The 22,355-nt window shown below is 42.3% G+C and overlaps 1 protein-coding gene across 1 annotated transcript in view; it reads left to right on the top strand.

The window, feature by feature from the left end:
- Positions 1 to 5,493: 5,493 nt before the first annotated feature.
- Positions 5,494 to 22,355, top strand: part of LOC149458077 (cytohesin-3) — a 69,448-nt gene continuing 52,586 nt past the window's right edge. The window contains exons 1-4 of the mRNA XM_089682764.1: positions 5,494 to 5,570; positions 7,610 to 7,722; positions 12,150 to 12,298; positions 16,884 to 16,995. Of these exons, the coding sequence (XP_089538890.1) occupies positions 7,662 to 7,722; positions 12,150 to 12,298; positions 16,884 to 16,995 (322 nt within the window). The 5' untranslated portion in view covers positions 5,494 to 5,570; positions 7,610 to 7,661. The remainder of the gene's footprint in view (positions 5,571 to 7,609; positions 7,723 to 12,149; positions 12,299 to 16,883; positions 16,996 to 22,355) is intronic.

The raw sequence follows: 22,355 nt of genomic DNA, 5'->3' as shown, positions 1-22,355 counted from the left end.
AGGCTGGCCGCTCGGCTCTTCTGTCCAGCAGAACCTGCTCTTCGGTCCTACCTGTTCCTCGGTCCAGCGGTGTCCTCACTGTCTTCTCTCCCTGGCGCTGGCATCTTTAGTGTGGGCATCCGGCTGTGACAGCTTGCGGTGAGAAGCGCTGCACTTTGTGAATGGTCCGGCAGCCTTCTGGGACCTGTCACGTGTCCGAGAAGACAGGGAGGGAGGACAACTCCGCGGAAGTGGGATTAGGTACCTGTCAAATTCGGGTACACGCTCCCCCCCCCCTCCGCTCCCCAAAGGTCTGCAGTCTCTGGTCATCTCCTGTACTATGTCTGCAGTCTCTGGTCATCTCCTGTACTATGTCTGCAGTCTCTGGTCATCTCCTGTACTGTGTCTGCAGTCTCTGGTCATCTCCTGTACTGTGTCTGCAGTCTCTGGTCATCTCCTGTACTATGTCCGCAGTCTCTGGTCATCTCCTGTACTATGTCCGCAGTCTCTGGTCATCTCCTGTACTATGTCCGCAGTCTCTGGTCATCTCCTGTACTATGTCCGCAGTCTCTGGTCATCGCCTGTACTATGTCCGCAGTCTCTGGTCATCTCCTGTACTATGTCCGCAGTCTCTGGTCATCTCCTGTAGTATGTCCGCAGTCTCTGGTCATCTCCTGTAGTATGTCCGCAGTCTCTGGTCATCTCCTGTACTATGTCCGCAGTCTCTGGTCATCTCCTGTACTATGTCCACAGTCTCTGGTCATCTCCTGTACTATGTCCGCAGTCTCTGGTCATCTCCTGTAGTATGTCCGCAGTCTCTGGTCATCTCCTGTAGTATGTCCGCAGTCTCTGGTCATCTCCTGTACTATGTCCGCAGTCTCTGGTCATCTCCTGTACTATGTCCGCAGTCTCTGGTCATCTCCTGTAGTATGTCCGCAGTCTTTGGTCATCTCCTGTAGTATGTCCGCAGTCTCTGGTCATCTCCTGTACTATGTCCGCAGTCTCTGGTCATCTCCTGTACTATGTCCGCAGTCTCTGGTCATCTCCTGTAGTATGTCCGCAGTCTCTGGTCATCTCCTGTACTATGTCCGCAGTCTCTGGTCATCCCCTGTACTATGTCCGCAGTCTCTTGTCATCTCCTGTACTATGTCCGCAGTCTCTGGTCATCTCCTGTACTATGTCCACAGTCTCTGGTCATCTCCTGTACTATGTCCGCAGTCTCTGGTCATCTCCTGTACTATGTCCGCAGTCTCTGGTCATCTCCTGTACTATGTCCGCAGTCTCTGGTCATCTCCTGTACTATGTCCGCAGTCTCTGGTCATCTCCTGTACTATGTCCGCAGTCTCTGGTCATCTCCTGTACTATGTCCGCAGTCTCTGGTCATCTCCTGTACTATGTCCGCAGTCTCTGGTCATCTCCTGTACTATGTCCGCAGTCTCTGGTCATCTCCTGTACTATGTCCGCAGTCTCTGGTCATCCCCTGTACTATGTCCGCAGTCTCTGGTCATCCCCTGTACTATGTCCGCAGTCTCTGGTCATCCCCTGTACTATGTCCGCAGTCTCTGGTCATCCCCTGTACTATGTTTGCAGTCCATTGGTTCAGAATATTTTTTTTCTTGTTTTCCTCCTCTAAAACCTAGGTGCGTCTTATGGTCAGGTGTGTCTTATGGAGCGAAAAATATGGTGTATATATATATATATATATATATATATATATATATATATAATAATAAAAGTTTTTATAGCTCTGCTTATGGAGGTTGTAAATTCACTTAGCTGTTTCTTCATTGCCCATGTAGCAGTGTCAATAAATCATGTCCTTAGCAGACATCTGTTGTCACTCCCCAGTCCCTGAATGCCCCTGTTGTGTAATATTGACTTATAACCACACAACAGCTCAGGAATGTGGACATGTGTTAAAATGTTTTAGTAGACAACACAGCACAAGTCAGCTGCCGCTTAACTCCAGTGCCTGTGTAAAAGTTGTGTATGAAACCAAATAATACAACCAGCTTGTTTAAGGAAGAAGTTCTGCATTTTGTTGCTTGCATTATACCAATTTGACAGATTAGGCTTATCAGCTACTTGTAAAATAGGCGACTATTGTCAGACCCCTTTCACATGGGTGGATCGTTAAGTTCCACCTGTCTGTTTTTTAGGCAGACTCGATCGGACCATCCATTGTAGTCTTTGGAGTGTCGGATGTAAACGTACATGTGTTCGTTTTACTCCCGCCTTTATCCGATTCGATCTGCTAAAAACAGACGGATAGGGATAAGTGTTTGAGTCATCCTAAGGGTTAAAATTTGGTCAAGTCATATACCTTCCCCATATGACTTGACCAAATTTTAACCCTTAGGATGACTCAAACACTTAACCTCGCTTTGACATACATAGTAAATCTTAAACCAACTTCTAAAATAAACTCTCCCTCAACACTTATCCAAACCCTGAAACTTAACCAAGGCCCATCTCCTGAGCCTAACATTTTTTCCCTTAACCTCAGTCTTCATCTTTGGTCTTAACCTTTAAATTTAACTCAATACCTAATCTTTAAAATGCCGCTTAAATCTGAGCACCTAACCTCTAAATATAACATTAATGTGTATCTATATACATAAAATATGCAGCGCTAATAAAAACTAAAGATAAATGAAGCATAAAAATCAACCAACAAACTCATAAAAACTCGGTCCTCTACATAGAGGGATAAGTGACTAAATAGTAATGAGAATATAATGGAATAAAATGACGCTCAATGGCGTAATCAATAGTGACAAGTGCAAACGTCCAGAATCAGCGTTATAAAGTGCACAGTGATAACTCTCAAGGCAGAGTAATGAAAACTGGTGACACTCTGTGACCGTGTTCTTTATAAGGTGATGAGTATAGATTGCACTAACCAGAAAGCGCAATTTAATGCGTGTTTGGGTAATTCATAATCAACTCCTGGTCATCCACATCTGGGAACTGGAACACAGTGGGGGTCACCTGGCCAGCGTCAGCTAGACAGGTATCACACCATCAGGGTCTCCAGGTACCAGGGAAAAGCAATCTTCCCCTGTGACGTCACTCCGCACAACCCACGTGGGCGGCCATCTTGGATTGTTCCCTGCCAGCTTTCAGGCTGCAGCATGTGAGTTCTCATCTGTGTGTTACACCCCCGCTGTTCTAATAAAGTACTACACTATCTGGATTCTCTGTGTTTGGCTCGTTACTCCCGAGCCCCCCCCCCCCCCTTTCTTCAAGGCATACCCTGATGACCTGGTGGCTGCTACACTAATGGTGAGACTGGCTCTTCCTGCTGGTGAGAAGATTGCTTTTCCTTGTTACCTGGAGACCCTGATGGTGTGATACCTGCCTAGCTGAGGCTGGGCAGGTGACCCCCATTGTGTTCCAGTTCCCAGATGTGGATGACCAGGAGTTGGTTATGAATTACTCAAATGCGCATTAAATTGCGCTTTCTGGTTAGTGCAATCTATACTCATCACCTTTATAAAGAACACGGTCACAGAGTGTCACCAGTTTTCATTACTCTGCCTTGAGAGTTATCATCGTTTTCACTGTGCACTTTATAAAGCTGATTCTGGACGTTTGCACTTGTCACTATTGATTACGCCATTGAGCGTCATTTTATTCCATTATATTCTCATTACTATTTAGTCACTTATCCCTCTATGTAGAGGACCGAGTTTTTATGAGTTTGTTGGTTGATTTTTAGGATTTTTATGCTTCATTTATCTTTAGTTTTTATTAGCGCTGCATGTTTTATGTATATACTTACTACAGAGATTTTTGAGGTTTGCCTTTCATGCTAGCTGCTCTTTGGTTTTTATCCAGCGCTCGTTCATTTCTTCTGTCAAGTAATGTGTATCTATTATCTTTATTTTTTGGGTTTTGGATGGAATGGGGATGAAGACACTTTTTTGGATGACATTTGTCTAAGGATATTCTTTACTTTAAAGATATTTCCCATTTTCTGTTATGGCTCCAAAACATGGTGAAAAAAAATCTAAACAATAGGACATAGACCACAAATAAAAAAAAAAAATATTATTATTTGTATACATTCCTAACTCCTTGTTTTTAACAGTTCATGAATTTAAAGGATAAGTTCACGTTTGATAAAAAAAATTAAATAAATGCACATCTTTTTTGCAGGTTAAACAGAGCCCTTTTATTTCACTTTACACTAGAACTTGTAAAGCATTGCACCTGTGATCAGCAGATCGGGGTGCAAGGCCAGAATCATTCACACTCTCAGTACACTGTCTGCCTGTACCTCGTATGAGCAGGCAGTTACTGAATTGCATGAAGAGCCAATAGACTATGAAAGCCCTCACAGTTCATTGAGAACTACAGTTGTAGTTCATTCATTCACAGACCTTGGTGAATTAATGATGCAGCCATGTGAGCAGTGCCCCACAGTTTTTAAATTGTGACAATGGGTGTGGTGAGGAGATCCCTGCCTACTGTCACAGGGATAGGGAGAGAGGAGGCAGGAGCTGGAACATGTTAGGCCCCTTTCACACAGGGCAGACTCTACCTGCAATCCGCTTGCTCAGCAGGGGATCTGTCTGATGATCCCTCACTGAGCAGGTGGATGACAGGTCCATGTTTGCTCTGCTTATACAGAAAGGACATGGACACAGCCTCTATGGGCATTCAGATGTAAACAGACTGCCTGTCTGTTTACACCCCACTGGCATCCGATCCGCTGAATGGAAGAGAATCTGATCCCCATCTGTCTGTTTTTAGCGGATCAGATTGGATTGGAGATTACGATCGGGTCCGCCTGAAAAATGGACAGGTGGACCCAATCGGAACATTCGTGTGAAAGGGGCCTTACATGTCCCACCCTAAATACAGGTGGAACAAGTAGCATGTTCCAAAGGTGAACTTAGCCTTTAAACTGTACGTTTCAGTTCTGAAAGTGAAAATCTCTGCCACTCAGGTACCTTCTCACAGAATTCAATGCTTCTAAGAAAATTGCTGTTCCGGGCAGCAGATGTCAAACTATTTTATTTTCATACCAAATGTATTTGAATAAATCACATTTTAAAAACATGGTTAAAGTCTCTGTGCGATACAAAATACATTGTTTTTTTTTGTTTTTTTACCTTTACTTGATGGAACTTCTTTCTCTATGTAAAGGCCTGCTTTGTTAAAAAAAAAAAAAAAAAAAAATTGTAATGTTACATTTATAAACGGTGTTTCCAGGTCTTAGTACAGTGCATGTTAATTTTTCTTTAGAAAAAAAGAATTTAAAATTAACATAAAAATACAATTTAAAGGTCTTCTGCTAGGCATCTGTACACAGCTGAATTTTTGTTCTTCTGCGTGTTACCACTCTTATTCCTCAGCATCTTATGGCTGAGCAGGCCTGAATCAGTAGAGCGTTGGCTACCAGGATTTGGAGGGGGGCTCCTTTGTTACCCTGCTGTTTAATTAGCTCACTATTACTATCTGTAGTGTTATGCTGTAATTCATTTTTTTTTTTGCTTCAATAGGGATGATTTTAATATCCTCGTTCTCCAAGCATTCGTTGAACTCCATGAGTTTGCAGATCTGAATCTTGTCCAAGCACTAAGGTCAGTATTGTATTATATGCATAATGTGGAAATCCCGGTGGTTTGCGGGTCAAAGAATTAAAAGAACCATACAACTCAATGTCTGTGGCTCAGTGTTCTCTTGTGAATAGTGGGGTCTTTGTAGGGGATGTGGATACTGGGTTGGCAGAAACATGTTTGGCACAGTTTCATGCCAACATCATTGCTTAAAACCCCATAAAATATCAATGTTTCTTTGTTTTAGACTTTTAAAATTTAAGAGTATCCATAGTTAGGTGCCAATTCTAGGTGGTCTACATAATGCTGCAAATGCAAAGAAATATGGGTTTTCCATCTCATCATACATTTACTAGATTTTTGCAAATCTGGTTTTATGCTTGCTCTGAATTTTATAGTATACTTATTTTTGGTGTTCGAAAAGGTGGTTCTCATAACTGTGAACATAGTTGAATGTGCTTTTGAGCCCTTTGTACACTAGCTAGTAAATATTATGTTTTGTGCTATAGTTTTGGTATAAAGAATGCCCAGGTATTAAGTCTAAAATATTTGTCTTCATGTATGAAAGTGTCCAAATAAGTGGTGCAGCCAGTCAGATTACCCATCCCCCACCCCTATCATTCATTCATGAGGCTAGTGTCCCATCACTGCATACAGAACGATAACTCCCTCTCTGGCCAGCCATTGCAGGACCTCCTATTGACAGCCTGTTTTGAAATGTCAGCCGTTGTGCAAGGAATCATGGGAGAATACTTTAAGATAGATTACAGACAACTACATGCAACATTGCTTAAGAATAATTTTAGAAGTGTTCATTAAGTAGGCTGGTACATTTGTTAATTACATGCTATGTTATGGAATATGATGTTTGTAGTTGTTCCTCTTAAAGTGAACAAGACCTAAAACGTGTGTGTTGGGGTGGGGGGGGGAGGGGGGAACTTGGGGAAGAAATAAAAGTTGACAAAAAACAGCTATGGCTCTGTCTGCATTTTCAGTGATGCAGTCATAGGAAAGAAAGCTTGTTGCTGAATGAAGAAGCATCTCTTGATCAGATGGTTCCAATTAGTTTTGAAAACCTCCTTCATCAGGGCCATGATCAAATGCCTGACTAAATTAAAAAAATAAATGTAGAAATTAGCACCTTTTTATACACTTTTTTTTGCTTTGTCTTTTTTTTTTTTTTATCATCAGTCCACTTATACAAACAGTCACCAAAGTTGTCTTCAGTTCCCTGACAGAAATGCCTTTTGATTCTCACAGTACTGAAACTAACACATAAAGCCCTAGAAGCTCACAGTACTGCTGAACCCTTGTGACACCGGTAACCATTTCAAATGAATTCTCGTGTCACTATAAATCCCTCAAATCCCAGGCCTAGGATGTGCGTGGTGCCTCGGAATTCCCCTTCCTGGTGCTAAATGCTACCCTCGACCAGAAGGTTTTTCAGTAAGAATTCTTTATTCCCTACCACATCCCTCTCCCTCATTGTACATCATAGACCTCTTCTCTGATGGCGTGTATGTACTCATTAGCTACACTGTCCCTCCCTTCATCTCCCTATATAACCATTTATATAGCCGCTGGGGGAGGATCTAAGGAGAGTACTTTAGAGTGTCACTTGAGTGGCAGCTTTGAGGCTGCTGACATCACATACATAATGTTGGTGCCCAGCATTGGTTTCAGGGCTTTTGCATGTCTATACAAGGGGGGCTTTTACAGGTAAATGATATGCATAAAATCTGTTTACTGCACTTGCGTACAATCTTATGGGAAGATTGTTGTAAACATGAATGGTCATGTGACGGGGTCTTTTTAAAATCTTGGGGGAATGTAAAAGGGGACCACTGCTGCATTAGGTCTCCTTGTGTTACAATCTATCATGGCTGAATTCTAAACAGCAAAGTGTCCTTGCCCTTTCACACAGCTTTGTGAGGGGCCCAATACATGTTACCATTACACAGCTGTACACATGTGCCATAATACAAATATCTGTATCCAGTATATACCTGTACATATACTACATCTTTCAGACTTTCTCATTATGTTTGTGTAAATATTTACAGACAATTTTTGTGGAGTTTCCGGTTGCCTGGAGAGGCCCAGAAGATTGACCGCATGATGGAAGCTTTTGCTGCACGTTACTGTCTGTGTAATCCTGGGGTGTTTCAGTCCACAGGTTAGTCTAAAAAGCATATAAAACATTCTTCTGTGTGGCTGAGTTATTTGTGATTGCAGCTTAATTAGAGGTACAGTACTATGGATCACGGTTTCAGAAAGAGCCTGTTGTGAATTTGCAAGGCATTCGTGTATCAGAAGACTTGTATTTTATCATTTTGCTTATTATTTTGGTAACAAATAACAAGAAAAGCTTCTGATCTCTCTCTAGTCTCTTCCTACCATCGATTGTAAAAAAAATATGTATATAGAGCTCAATAGCAGAAGCTGAAATTTGCGCACAAGTGAATAAATCAGGACCATGATTCATCCCCCTTACTCCCTCCATCCCTATCTCTATCTCCAAACAGTATTCCAGCTGTGACTGCATGCTTTAACAAATATATGCAAAAAACACCTATCCATAGAATGTGCCCAGACCATTAGGCTGGGTGGAACACTTGCCTGGTGTGTTAACGTGCATTATGTAATTTGTAATCGGTAATACCCCTAGTGCAGCTAAAACCACACCTCACCCTTTTTTGTGAACACAGAACAAGGATGTCTGCTGAAGTGCGGTTGCATTGCTTTAGTGCGTTGGGATGTCATTCAAAATAAATAACTCCAATGCACTAACAAGTTCACATTATTGTGAACCTGACCTTCTAGTTTCCCTCTAAATTATGAATATTAGTAAACTGCTTTTCGAGTAAATACCTCTTTACCATAGGCGTAGCCTAAAGGAGGAGAACAGCCAAAGCTCATTTGGCTGTACTTTTCCTGTGGATCACAAGAGTGCAGTTCATTCTGCAATCCTGTGACCCATTTTCAGCTGACAGCAGGCTGAAATCATTCAGCTGGTCCAGGCTGGGAAAAGATCCCGACTTTAAAGTCAGGATCCAACCCAGAGTCTGGAGCGGCACCTGGCTCAGCCTCTTAGCGATCTGCGGAGAGCCTGAGCCAGCCGCTCCCTCCCTCTTCACAGCCCAGCGTTCCGGTGAGCGCAGAAGGAGAGCAGACAGCGGTGACTGACAGTCACCGTTCTCGGCTCACAGCATCGGTGAGAACTCCTGTGATCTCTGAGTTCTCACACTGCCAGTAGGGGACCGATGCTGCATCTATTTAGGTAAGTTTGATTTAAGAAAAAAAAAATGCAGCAAGCCCATATTTCTATTTTAAAGCTTGTGGGCGCCGATGCAAAAGTTGACCTGGGGCCCCCATGACCACCTGTCACTATTTTACCATACCTCTCCAATTCTTTTGAACACCGGAAACCCTCCACCACCACCCTGGTCTCCGCTTTACTTACCTCCAGGATTTCCGAGCTGTCAGCACTCCTGAAGTCACTCCAGCGGTCCAGGGATTTGCAATCCCCACTCTTCTATGACTGCGCTTCCAGGACGGACCAGGTTGATTCCCACGTCGAGTTCCCACCTGATCTCCCATTACGTCGAGTTCCCACCTGATCTCCCATTACGTCGAGTTCCCACCTGATCTCCCATTACGTCGAGTTCCCACCTGATCTCCCATTACGTCGAGTTCCCACCTGATCTCCCATTACGTCGAGTTCCCACCTGATCTCCCATTACGTCGAGTTCCCACCTGATCTCCCATTACGTCGAGTTCCCACCTGATCTCCCATTACGTCGAGTTCCCACCTGATCTCCCATTACGTCGAGTTCCCACCTGATCTCCCATTACGCCGAGTTCCCACCTGATCTCCCATTACGCCGAGTTCCCACCTGATCTCCCATTACGCCGAGTTCCCACCTGATCTCCCATTACGCCGAGTTCCCACCTGATCTCCCATTACGCCGAGTTCCCACCTGATCTCCCATTACGCCGAGTTCCCACCTGATCTCCCATTACGCCGAGTTCCCACCTGATCTCCCATTACGCCGAGTTCCCACCTGATCTCCCATTACGCCGAGTTCCCACCTGATCTCCCATTACGCCGAGTTCCCACCTGATCTCCCATTACGCCGAGTTCCCACCTGATCTCCCATTACGCCGAGTTCCCACCTGATCTCCCATTACGTGCAGTTCCCACCTGATCTCCCATTACGTGCAGTTCCCACCTGATCTCCCATTACGTGCAGTTCCCACCTGATCTCCCATTACGTCCAGTTCCCACCTGATCTCCCATTACGTCCAGTTCCCACCTGATCTCCCATTACGTCCAGTTCCCACCTGATCTCCCATTACGTCCAGTTCCCACCTGATCTCCCATTACGTCCAGTTCCCACCTGATCTCCCATTACGTCCAGTTCCCACCTGATCTCCCATTACGTCCAGTTCCCACCTGATCTCCCATTACGTCCAGTTCCCACCTGATCTCCCATTACGTCCAGTTCCCACCTGATCTCCCATTACGTCCAGTTCCCACCTGATCTCCCATTACGTCCAGTTCCCACCTGATCTCCCATTACGTCCAGTTCCCACCTGATCTCCCATTACGTCCAGTTCCCACCTGATCTCCCATTACGTCCAGTTCCCACCTGATCTCCCATTACGTCCAGTTCCCACCTGATCTCCCATTACGTCCAGTTCCCACCTGATCTCCCATTACGTCCAGTTCCCACCTGATCTCCCATTACGTCCAGTTCCCACCTGATCTCCCATTACGTCCAGTTCCCACCTGATCTCCCATTACGTCCAGTTCCCACCTGATCTCCCATTACGTCCAGTTCCCACCTGATCTCCCATTACGTCCAGTTCCCACCTGATCTCCCATTACGTCCAGTTCCCACCTGATCTCCCATTACGTCCAGTTCCCACCTGATCTCCCATTACGTCCAGTTCCCACCTGATCTCCCATTACGTCCAGTTCCCACCTGATCTCCCATTACGTCCAGTTCCCACCTGATCTCCCATTACGTCCAGTTCCCACCTGATCTCCCATTACGTCCAGTTCCCACCTGATCTCCCATTACGTCCAGTTCCCACCTGATCTCCCATTACGTCCAGTTCCCACCTGATCTCCCATTACGTCCAGTTCCCACCTGATCTCCCATTACGTCCAGTTCCCACCTGATCTCCCATTACGTCCAGTTCCCACCTGATCTCCCATTACGTCCAGTTCCCACCTGATCTCCCATTACGTCCAGTTCCCACCTGATCTCCCATTACGTCCAGTTCCCACCTGATCTCCCATTACGTCCAGTTCCCACCTGATCTCCCATTACGTCCAGTTCCCACCTGATCTCCCATTACGTCCAGTTCCCACCTGATCTCCCATTACGTCCAGTTCCCACCTGATCTCCCATTACGTCCAGTTCCCACCTGATCTCCCATTACGTCCAGTTCCCACCTGATCTCCCATTACGTCCAGTTCCCACCTGATCTCCCATTACGTCCAATTCCCACCTGATCTCCCATTACGTCCAATTCCCACCTGATCTCCCATTACGTCAAGTGTTCCCCCATGGTCTCCCGTTACGTCAAGAGTTCCCACTTTTTCTCCCATTACGTCAAGAGTTCCCACCTGATTCACCTCCCCTTCCCTACATCAGCATTCTCATCAGAAGCCCCCCTCCCCCCCAACACCAGAGTTTCAGTCAGAGCTCCCCATACCGGGAGGTGGAGCTAGTCCGCAGACACATACTGCTCTCCTCAGATTCTGAACACTTCTTTCCCCTCTCCTAAAACAAATACACTTCCTGCTACATGAACAATAATATTTGCTGGTTTTTGTTTACTTGCATGGTGTACCTGTTCATGTGTAGAAAAATGTGAACATGCTGCATAGTTCCGCATAGCTCTGCTCAGCATTTTAAAAACATAGAAAACATATGTTATTAGTGTACCCTTGCAGAGACCTGCCCTTGTTTAGTGTAGAAAAACCCATGTCTCCCATGTAGTTAATAAAGCCCCTACACCAAAAAGTAGATTTGCACAAGTCATCCAGCACTATGGCTGTACGTCCTTTGTTTTTGTTGAGATCCTTTCAATGTAGAATGTTGAAATTTTTATAAAGACAATTGCACATATGGGCAGGCTGGTTGAACTGACGATGATCAATTGATTGATTCGATACAACCAGCCTGTCGGATTGTTTGGGATGCAGTCATTGCAGACAGCTATAGCCGCTAGCAGTGATCATCATGTTCTGCCGGCCAGGAAGGCTCCCTGAATCAAGCCATCGTTGCTACTCAGTAAAATTCATGGGTGCGCTTTTATCACCAATGATTCCCATTCCCTACTTTCTGTGCTTTAATATTATGGGTTTGTTTCTTTCATTCAACAGTTATACATCCAACAGTAACTGAATAGTGAGACTCAAAATATTTCAGGAGATAACATTTGCAGTCCTATTATATTTCATGTTAAAATGCACATGGACTTTCTTATGGTATAATTATCAAATGTTTGCTGGTAGATGTTTTCCATTTTGGAAATGTGTCCTCACTGCTGAGTTTTTCATTAATGCTGTTCTTTGTTCTGTATCAGATACATGCTACGTCCTGTCTTTTGCCATCATCATGCTGAACACCAGTTTACACAATCCCAATGTAAGGGACAAACCATCAGTCGAGCGCTTTATATCTATGAATCGCGGAATTAATGAAGGTGGAGATCTTCCGGAAGAATTATTAAGGGTGAGTTTCACTTAATATAAAAAATATTGGTGCATACTATATGCAAGTTGTTAATTACAATTAAAGTAGAACTAAGTTCAAAAGCGAACATTTGCAATGCTATTGGAAATGTTTAGAAGTTTTAACTAAACCCAAACAATGCTATGAACAATGTACTTTGGAATTCCCCCTGAAAAATATTGGTGCAGTTCCTGGTATGTGAGGGTGTCTAGGTACTTCCGTGTCTATAAACTTTAAAACTGTTTATCTCCAGTGTAACATCTAAGACATTGTGCCTCTGGCTGCTACTCTCAGGAAATTTAGAATAAGATTTGATAGTGTCACTACAGTGCTGCTCACTGTTCTCCTTGCTGGAAGCCTGACATAAGGAACAAAGCCCTACCTCTACCAAGATGGCCGCATTCACACAGCGAAACCGCGCAGAACAAGGCATGGTAAGTCAATAATGGGGAAAAAAATCAGAAGCTGAGAGACCACGGACAATAGTAGTGATTAGTCCTTTGCCCTCTGCCTCCCTTTTTTGAGCACAGCTTCCAGAATTCATTACATTTGCACACATTCTATACTTGGAGACCCTGTCACCTCACTTTTTATTTTAAATGCTTGCAACAGTGGAGAAAAGCCACTTATTTTTCCCAAATGTTCCTTAAATTGTTACTTTTTTGTAATGTATGCATTTACTAACACTAGCAGCATAGTGATTTCAAATAGTCAATGTTGATTTAAAGTGTGTAGTCTCATTTTAAAGGATAAGTTCACCTTTCCGCAAAAAATAATAAATGCCCTTTTTTTTGCCGGTAAAATGTTCATTTATTATTTTTTGTGTTAGGAGCCTGTTAAAGCACTGAAGCAGCGATCTGCTGATCGCTGGTGCCATGCAGGTCTCCTGCAGACGGTCAGTGTATCTACTTGCTCGTCCATCCCATACAGGCAAGCCGATACTCGCTGGCAGGAAGACTCAATGAACTACCACAGTACTGGGAGTTCACTGAGGACTACAAGCTGACAGCTGCTAAGACTGTCAGGACTTGTAGCCAATTAATTCACAGAACACTGTGAATGACGCAGCCACGGGCTTCTTCCGGTACTTCTGTCGGGGGGGAGGGGGGGGGGAGTGTTTGGCAGGTGGCGGCTGCAGGATCAGGAACAAGTTTTATGTGCCACCCTAAAAACAGGTGGAACATGTAACGTTCCCAAAGGTGAACTTATCCTTTAAAAGCAAGAAAGACTTTTGTGTGTGAAGGATTATGAGTAACGCAGAAACCATTTGCTTGGCTATCTTGCTTCCTGTGTTTATGGTGTGATATGGAGCAGGATGTGTACAATTACAGACATTTCATGAGTAATTAATGCAATTAACATAAGCAATAAGCCATAACAATTTATTAACCACTTATCTGACTACAGTGAAATGAACTCTGGTTACTATTCTTTGTACATTTTTTATTACTTTTCACACTGCCTTAATAAATATGCTTTATGTGGACAGATACCAACCTGACTAATTCATTTTTTAGTTCTGGATATAGTGAGGAAGGATTAGATGATCTGTTTGACTGTGAGCCCTTGTCATTTTGTATAAATATTACTTAAACTTTTTAGTAGAGTTGACCAAAACCATTACTCATCTAAACATTAGTGTAACGGTATAAAATGTCAGTTATCCTGGCAACTGTCTGTGTTTTTGTTAGAGGACTCTCTGGTGGCCTACTTCACAAATAAAACAGATAAAGTAAAAATTTGACATTTTCATATAACATAAATTAAATGCTACATTAACCACTTACAACCGCGCTATAGTACATTTTATTGTGTAAATGAGCAAACCGCAGAATATGTCAAAAAGCACCACTTTCTTGAGCAATATCTGCTGTTCTTTTGATATTAATATGTAGCAAAAGATGTGTATGAATACATTTATTCATATTAAATATATGTTTTTATGTTAAAAAAAATATGTCCTTTTCACTGTAATATAGAAGGGTTCTCTGTTTGCCTTATTTAAAAAAAAAAAAAACACGCCAGTCATAGACTGGCAGCTGTCTCACCTAAAGATATGGGAATTGAGACAGCTGCCCTTCCTCTCTAGCATCAGAGAAGCTCCGGGACTGATGCTATCTTCTCTCTGATGTGGCTTGTATGCATGAAGGATCAGCTCCTGTATGCACAGTGATTATGGCCATGTAGGTAGAATCCTACATGACTGTTAGACTGATTACTGTAATAGTGACTAGTGTGTTATCATTTTACTTATTTTTATTTAATTCAGGTATTTATATAGCGCGAACAATTTACGCAGCAGTTTGCATAAATATTGTTCATCCATATCAGTACCTGCCCTCAAGGATCCATCTAAGATCCCTAATTAACATTCATACATACTAAAGATGGCCATAGATGGATCAAAATTTGGCCAGTTCTGAAGGGACGGGCTGAATTTAGATCCATGTGGGGCCACAGCCATTCAACAGAAGTTGATCTATCAATTGAATAGACCTGTTGAAAAAAAGCTGCTTGATTAGCAGCTACAGCACTGATCAGTGTATTCTAACAGTGAAAGATTCCCCCCCTCCCCCCATCAGCTGTCATAATGCACTGGGGAGGATTCCACCATCCACCTTGAATGTGTGCATGAGGGAATCAGTTCAGTTCTTTGTGTTCAGCCTACTGGCTGAGCAAAAAAAAAAAATGTGAGCCATGTATGGCCAGCCTAACATCAACTTAGACAGGAACCAATTAACCTATGTTTATTATAAAGCCTAGAAAGGCCTTTCCTAAAGTGGAACTTAAGTCAGAAAATTAAGCCCTGATAAATCACTTCAGGATGGCCCCTATTGCAGGTATAGCTATGTAAAACATAAAATATAAGTGCCTATATTGTTTAAACTCCAGTAATGTACCCTGCTCTGCACATGCCCTGTTGTTTTCTGTTCTTGGGACTGTACTTAAAATCAGATCCGCTAGAGGCTGTACAGCAAACAGCCTTAAGATCCACTGTTGCTGAAGGGGGAAGAAAGAACCAGGAATGACACAAACTATGCAGGGGGAACACATGTTAAAGAAGGAGAAAAAAGCAGGAGAGGTGACAGGACAAACTCTGCTTCCAGGGAGACACAAAAGAGGTAAAATTACAAGTATAGTGCCTTGTCTTGTCTTACCTTATCTCCCTGATATTCTCTTCTCCCTAATGGACAGTTTGCGAACTTCAGCACTGTAAAGCTTCTGTGAGCCTTCCTCTTTGTCTGAGCCAAGACATATAGTGAAGGCAGGAAATGTACATATTCTTTTAATTGAAGAAAGTGACATATAGCTTTTGAGACCAAGGAGAGGGGGAGAGATTCCAATAAGGAAGTAAGATTTCAGTACCTTTTGTGAACTATGAAAATTAATATCTACACATCGCCTATAGCTATAAAGGTGAATGATGGCTTGTTGTGAAGTGTTTTCACTTTTTATTTAGAATATGCAAATACTTTAGTGTACATAGCGCCACTTCTGGGCACTGATGAGTGGCACTGGTGGATGGCACTGCTGGGCACTGATGATCAGTGTGGGTGTCCTCTGTGACATTTGCCAGTTATCGGACAAGAAAGTGCTGCCAATAACCGGCAACTGTATTTACTTTGTGATCTGCTGTGTTATTGGACACAGCTGATCATGTGGTAAAAGGTCGCTGTGATTGGCCTTTTACCATGTCATATGATCAGCTGTGTCCATAGGATACAGAGACCACTGCAGCGGTGGGTGCGCACCGTGGGGGGTGCGTTCTGGGAGGATGTCATATGATGCCCTCCAGAACTGGACAACCGCATTGTAGCCATCATTCGGCTATAGCACAGTTGTAAAGTGGTTACGATGAACTCCAGGTAGATATAAAAACAATCACAGTTATGTATTTATTAAAAGATATTGCTAGAAGAGTGCATTGTTTGTGGGGCTAGTGTTGAGTCGGCCATAGATGGATCAAATTTCAGCCGGTCCAGTAGGGCCCAGCCAAGATTCGATCCATCTATGAGCAGGGTCCATCGACCAGCTTAGGTATAACCAGCCTGTTGGATGTTTAGCATGGGATTACTGCCCCTGGCTATATCCGCTAGAAGTAATTATTGTATTATGCCGGCTGGGAAAGCTCCCTATCCAGGAGAATACAGTAGTACTGTGGGAGGCATTCCCCCATCAACAATGACTGTGTTGATGGGGGAAATTAATCAAGGAAAGAAAACCATTAATCTATGGCTTGCCTAAAGCTGTGCATACACTTTACAATCTCCTCTAGAGCTACCAGCAATTATGTAGTGCCCTTGTCTGATTTGACACTAATTGAATGGCCTGTTTTGGGTTTGTACATATATTATATAGGTTATTAAATATAATATGTACTGTAATATGATAATATAATATTTTATAAATATAAAGAATATTTGAGAAAGATTGTGCAATCACGTTGTATCCTGCATGGCTAGGTTGACCTTCAGTTGGTCTGGTTGCTGTTGGCAACATTTCTCTTTGTTGTAATTGTTGAAAATTATTGTTGTTTTTAAATTTGCGTTTTAGAACTAATAAAACATTTTTTTTTTTTTTACAGAATTTGTATGAAAGTATTAAGAATGAACCCTTTAAAATCCCAGAAGATGATGGGAATGACTTGACGCACACATTCTTCAACCCTGATCGAGAGGGCTGGCTCCTAAAATTAGGTCAGTTGAATGATTTTTCTGTTGTATATTAGTCTACCTTTACTAGAAAACTACCTTTAGGTCTTTTTTCCCTGAAGAATGTCATGTAGAGGACAGATTCCTAAAGGGCTGTTTTTTAGCTTCAGTTTCCATGAAAGTAACTCCTTTCTTGTGAAAGCCTCCTTCAGGTGAAGGTAAACTGATTGAATACATTTTTCTAATATGTAAGTTAAAATGTGATAGTTTACAAGCTATACTAATATTTTTTATAATCCTTTATTTTATTACATCTATTATTATGATTTTTTATCTGCTGTATGTTTTTTTTGTAGCTGTATAATGTTTTACACTTCCAGCTTTATTTTCCTTTTCTCAAGTTTAAAATGGAAAAAGAAACAGAAAAAAAACACTCTACTTGCAATTGCAGTTGTTCTGTCGGTGGATTTTTCACATGTTTAACCTTTTATGAAGGAAGCAGCAGCTGATTTAAAATGTTGAGTTGTATGTTTCAGACATGTTCTTTCCCCACTAGAAGCTTGCCCTCAATCTGGAGATTGTTGAGTTAATTGAAGCAAATATAGAGGCAGGCGATTCATGCATTGCTAAGCTGCTCGATAATTATCTCAGCTCATTACATTCCAAGCCACAGTAACCGAGCTCAGCAATTTGACTTGCAATAGCATAGTCCAACATCACCAGCTCACACTAGAGCAAGTCTTGAGAGCACCATCTATTTACTGCTCACAATGCAACACCTTAGCTTTCGGGACTAGAACTGTTTTTTTATTAATTTCTTTAACTTTTTATCTTAGATTAAACCATGAATATAGTGTGATTTGTAGTATAAGAATTTATCGGTTTTATGCAGTGAAGATGGGATACATTGAACAGTTATGAGGCAGTCTTGATCATGATGTGTAGGTCACGTTCAGTCTGCAATTGAGGTATCTGAAAAGGACTTTTTCTGAATGGAGTTATTCTTTGCATTTTTTGAGTTGCACCAGACAACGTTTATTTACAAATGTAAAGCTTAAAGTAGAACCTATAGGCAAAACATTTTTTTATTTTTATTTTGGATAGAGTAAGGGAGGGTTATAACCCCTTTCAGATTTAATTTCAATAACTGTGGCCTATTGGGGAGATTTCTCTTCATTTCCTGTGCCATTGCCAAACAGGAAGTGTGACTAAATCCCTGCAAATTAAGGGAATTCCTTGGGGACTCCCAGGTCACCAGTACTAGTATCCCCATTGGAAGATTTTCCCTCTATGACTTTTCTGGGGACAAGCTGAAATTTGGGAGTTTCTTTTACTTTCAATGATAATGGTAAACAGGACAAACACAGAGGGTGAATCTCCCTGATGGGGGAGACAGAAAGCAGTAAAACCTGACAGGGCTTCTAATCCCTCTCCACTCTATTCAAAAATGAAAAACATTTTGCCTTTAGTTATACTTTAATCATCAGCTCATCATTTTCCAGTTCATCTTCCCTGATGACACCTTAACCTAAGAATGAAGATCCTACCTACCTAATTGGACAGAAAGTAAAGGATTTAAAACGTTTTGTCCTATTATGCCTTGTTTTATTGCCTCTATAGATGTGTGTTTTACCACAGAGAGTAGCACTGATGTAGCAGGATGTCGGAAGCCGTATACTGATGATTAGATTTTTGAACGATCTAACCGAAAGCGGTTATTTTCTTAGGATTTTCTATCGTGTGTACCGGGCAAATAATTATGGGGTTACATTCTGGGAGAGGAAGGGTTTGGGGGTTGGACTATACTTAACAGAAACACATTAGGAGGCTGCCTGGAATTTGCACATTATGTTTAGGTTTCCAGATTTTTATTAGTCCCCAATGCTGTGATTCTTGGGCAAATATTTGGTGATTAAAACAAATTCAACATGTCAGTAAGTAATGTGACTGGGTAGAGGAAAAGCATTATCCACTCCTGGAAGCTGACGTGACAAAAGTCAGACCTTTTGAGGGTGTATATGATCATATGTACAAACCTGCCCTTACTCTTTCATGTTAATTTTATCAGTTTAGGGATTGTTTACGTATTTTCTTACTGTTATCGTATGTATTGAAATTGTGTTGAAAGCTGTGCATGGCCTTTCGAGAAAGACGCGTAAGTCTGTTTTCAGTTAAAGCCCAACTGAACCTTCAGTTTAAATCTGCCAAATACATGGGGCATCCAGCTGCATCAAAATACTAATAGTACAAAATGTACTTTTGTTTGTTTTCTTTCTCAAACAGCCACAGCCCAAGTAAAAAGAAGTGTGTCCCCTGCCAGTAGCTGCAGAATGGGACCCTTGCTCTCAGTGTTCTCATTGCAGAGGTCTGCAGGGGATTCAGTCCTTTCTAAGTCTGCAAAAAGCAAAGATACCATGTCCCTGCTGATTGGAAAGGTCTGGCTCTGACTCAGTTTGGGGACATATCGGACCTCTGTACAGAGATCATTGCTAAAGAGATCATCATTTCAGAGAGCAAGTGTCCTACTCTACAGCATGCTGGCGGGTCACAGGCTTTTTAATTAGGTTGTTGATGGCTTTAGAAAAACCCAAATTGTGCACACTTGCACACCTTTTATTTTGAAGCACATGAAGAGTGTCAGTTTATACTGATAGTTCAATTTGACTTTAAAGGGTAACTCCACTTTCATGGGGAAAAAAAATTGGCAAATAAAAAAAATATATATTTTATACAACATGTAGCATATACAACTGTGGTTCAAGTCATATTGAAATCAAATGTTCTTAAAAATGTTCTTTCCTTTTCAATCTGCAGGGCCGTAATTTTCTGTAAAACGCAATTCAATATGGCTACCTGGAGGGGTTCTGTACACAGATGGTGTACAGAACGCCCCCTGAAAATGTAATTTCCTGCTTGAGTGATTGGCTCACTGATTTTCCCAGAAGTCTGCACTAAGATACAGATCAGATTTTTGGCATCTGCTGCAACAAAACTTTAATTTTTGGTGAGATACTCCCAAAGGGAAATCTCGTCTAAAGGGATGCCGACCCTTCCAGTTTCCTCTTTTGAGCCCTGCAGGTGCAGCAGCTGATTGAATATAAAACCACTCCCATTAGATTCATTCTTCACATGGACACAAACACACAGCTATTTCTTCAGAATTACAAAATGTAGGAATCTGCAACAAAGTTTGGTAAAATCTTTGCAGTGATCATTGATCACCCAGAGGGGAATGTTTTTTTCCTCAAAAAAAGTGGAGCTACACTTTAAGAGTTGAATAGATTTGTCCTTGTATATTATCCATATAACATCAAATGCTGTGTATGGCAGTCCATTCAGATTGCCTCGTAAGACCATCAGCCTTACCATACACAATTCAAGGAGAACATTGAAGAAACCAGTAACAAATTCACCATGCTGAAACTGGTCCAGTACAAGGTGGATTTTCATGAGTTGCTGTGACTATGGCACTTTCGTTCTTTGCAATTTTTTTAACTAACAAGGCAGCATATCTGTCTCAAATGGGTATTTTACTTAGAGTAGTGTAATTGCATAGATTAATCTGTGTTTGAGCATGATATGGTTGCAGATAAAGAACATACTGGGCTGTGTTTTCTTCACTCTTAAGCTGGCCATAGACAATGTGATTTTCTTTCCTGCAACCACAGGTTGCAGAAAAGAAAATCGCTCCATTCCCCCATCTACAATGTCAGTGTTTATGGGGGAATTCCTCATGCAGAGCTATTGCGTTCTCCTGGAAAGAAAAAGAGGTTCGCGGGGAAGCCATCCCTGCTGGGAGAACCATGATTATTGCTACCAGCTATAGCTGCTGGGAATAATTGCATTAAAAATCTGATAGGCTGATTGTACCCAAGTCATACAACAATCAAATTGGGTACAATTGGGTACAATCAGCCTGCCCATAGATTATTCTAATCTCGGCCAGTCCCTGCTCAAACCATTTATGGCTGGCTTTATTCCTTATGACCATTGGATGAAGAAGCAAAAATCCAAGTGCTTGTATTCACCCTGCTTTCCACTGCCTGTCATAATGTCCTCCCAGCAAAGGCCCACCTGAAGAAATGATGCATCTCACTGCAACTCATTAAAGGTCCTTTGTACTACCTATAGATAATATAATCTGCTTGCTGCTGACACTGATATTGTATTCACCACAAACCAAACGAACCATTAACATAAAAAGCATTTCACTTTTTATTTTAATGATGCATCTCAATGTTTGGCTGTAGCCTGAACGCTGTATGCAATGCTCTGGTCAATGTAAGCAGAGGAGTACTCTGAGCTGTTTAGTTCAGGACACACTTTATAAGTATGTCTTGGCATATGTCAGTACATCTACTGTATTTCCACATTTTATTTTTTTTTAATTTCTACAAGTACAAAAAAATACCTGTTTGTCAGAAATTCAGTGAGCTCCTAACTTCCTGTTTGAGCTGACAGCTATGTTTTTTCATTTATGATCTGCACACCAACATATCCTCTCTAATACTGGTCTCCATATAGGACTAGATATGGGTTTGTGAATAGTCCCCTATGCTTCTGTTAAAGTGGAGTTCCAGTCGTTTTTGTGTGTATTAAAAGTCTGCAGCTACAAAAACTTTAGCTGCTGACTTTTAATAAACACACACTCACTTGTCCCAGAGTCCAGCGATTTTCTTACCTGCACAGTCCCTTCTCCCCCTCTTTCCTCCACGGCACCGGCATCTCATCTGTGGGCACCAGGCTGTGACAGCTTGTGGCTTCACAACCTGGTGCCCACTGTGCATGCGCGAATCGCACTGCGCTTCCTGATTGGTCCACAGTCTCCTGGGACCTGTGAAAGTTCCCAGGAGACTGCGGGAGGGAGGAGGGGGCCGAACTTCCGACTCACTTTGCCGCGGCTAACTAAACCGGAAAAACCAGGTACCCGCTCCCACCTCTCCCCAAAAGGTGCCAAATATGGCAGTGGAGGGGGGACGAGGCAAATAAGCGGAGCTTCCACTTTTGAGTGGAACTCCTCCTTAAGGAGTTTATTATGTAGGTTTTAAGTATGTATGTCTCTATAACGTGGGTAAAAGAGATGGTTGTATGTATGTCAATCAGTGTTAGGTATAATGTACAATGGCTTTGTTACCATCTGATTGATAGATGCAAGCAGTATCTTTATAGTCCACTGACCAAAAAAGGGTACAGGGGCCTCACGCCTTTGCTTTAATCTAGCCAAACATGCAAAGATTTCTCCACCCATTAAAAGTTGTTGAAAACTTTATTGTGCCGAGTTTATACATTTCCTTGGTATCACCTTGAAGATGGTCACTGTTAGTTTGCTGTTGAGAGCATGCATGCCAGACCTCTGGCTTGGCGCACAACTGTAAAAAAAGGAAATGATAATCAGCGCAAATACT

The sequence above is a fragment of the Staurois parvus genome, unplaced genomic scaffold (assembly GCF_062004578.1).
Source record: "Staurois parvus isolate SC_StPar_1 unplaced genomic scaffold, SC_StPar_1.0 ptg000297l, whole genome shotgun sequence".
NCBI classification, from domain to species: domain Eukaryota; kingdom Metazoa; phylum Chordata; class Amphibia; order Anura; family Ranidae; genus Staurois; species Staurois parvus.
Note: the sequence above shows the minus strand (reverse complement) of the source record. Positions and strands in the feature narration are given on the sequence as shown.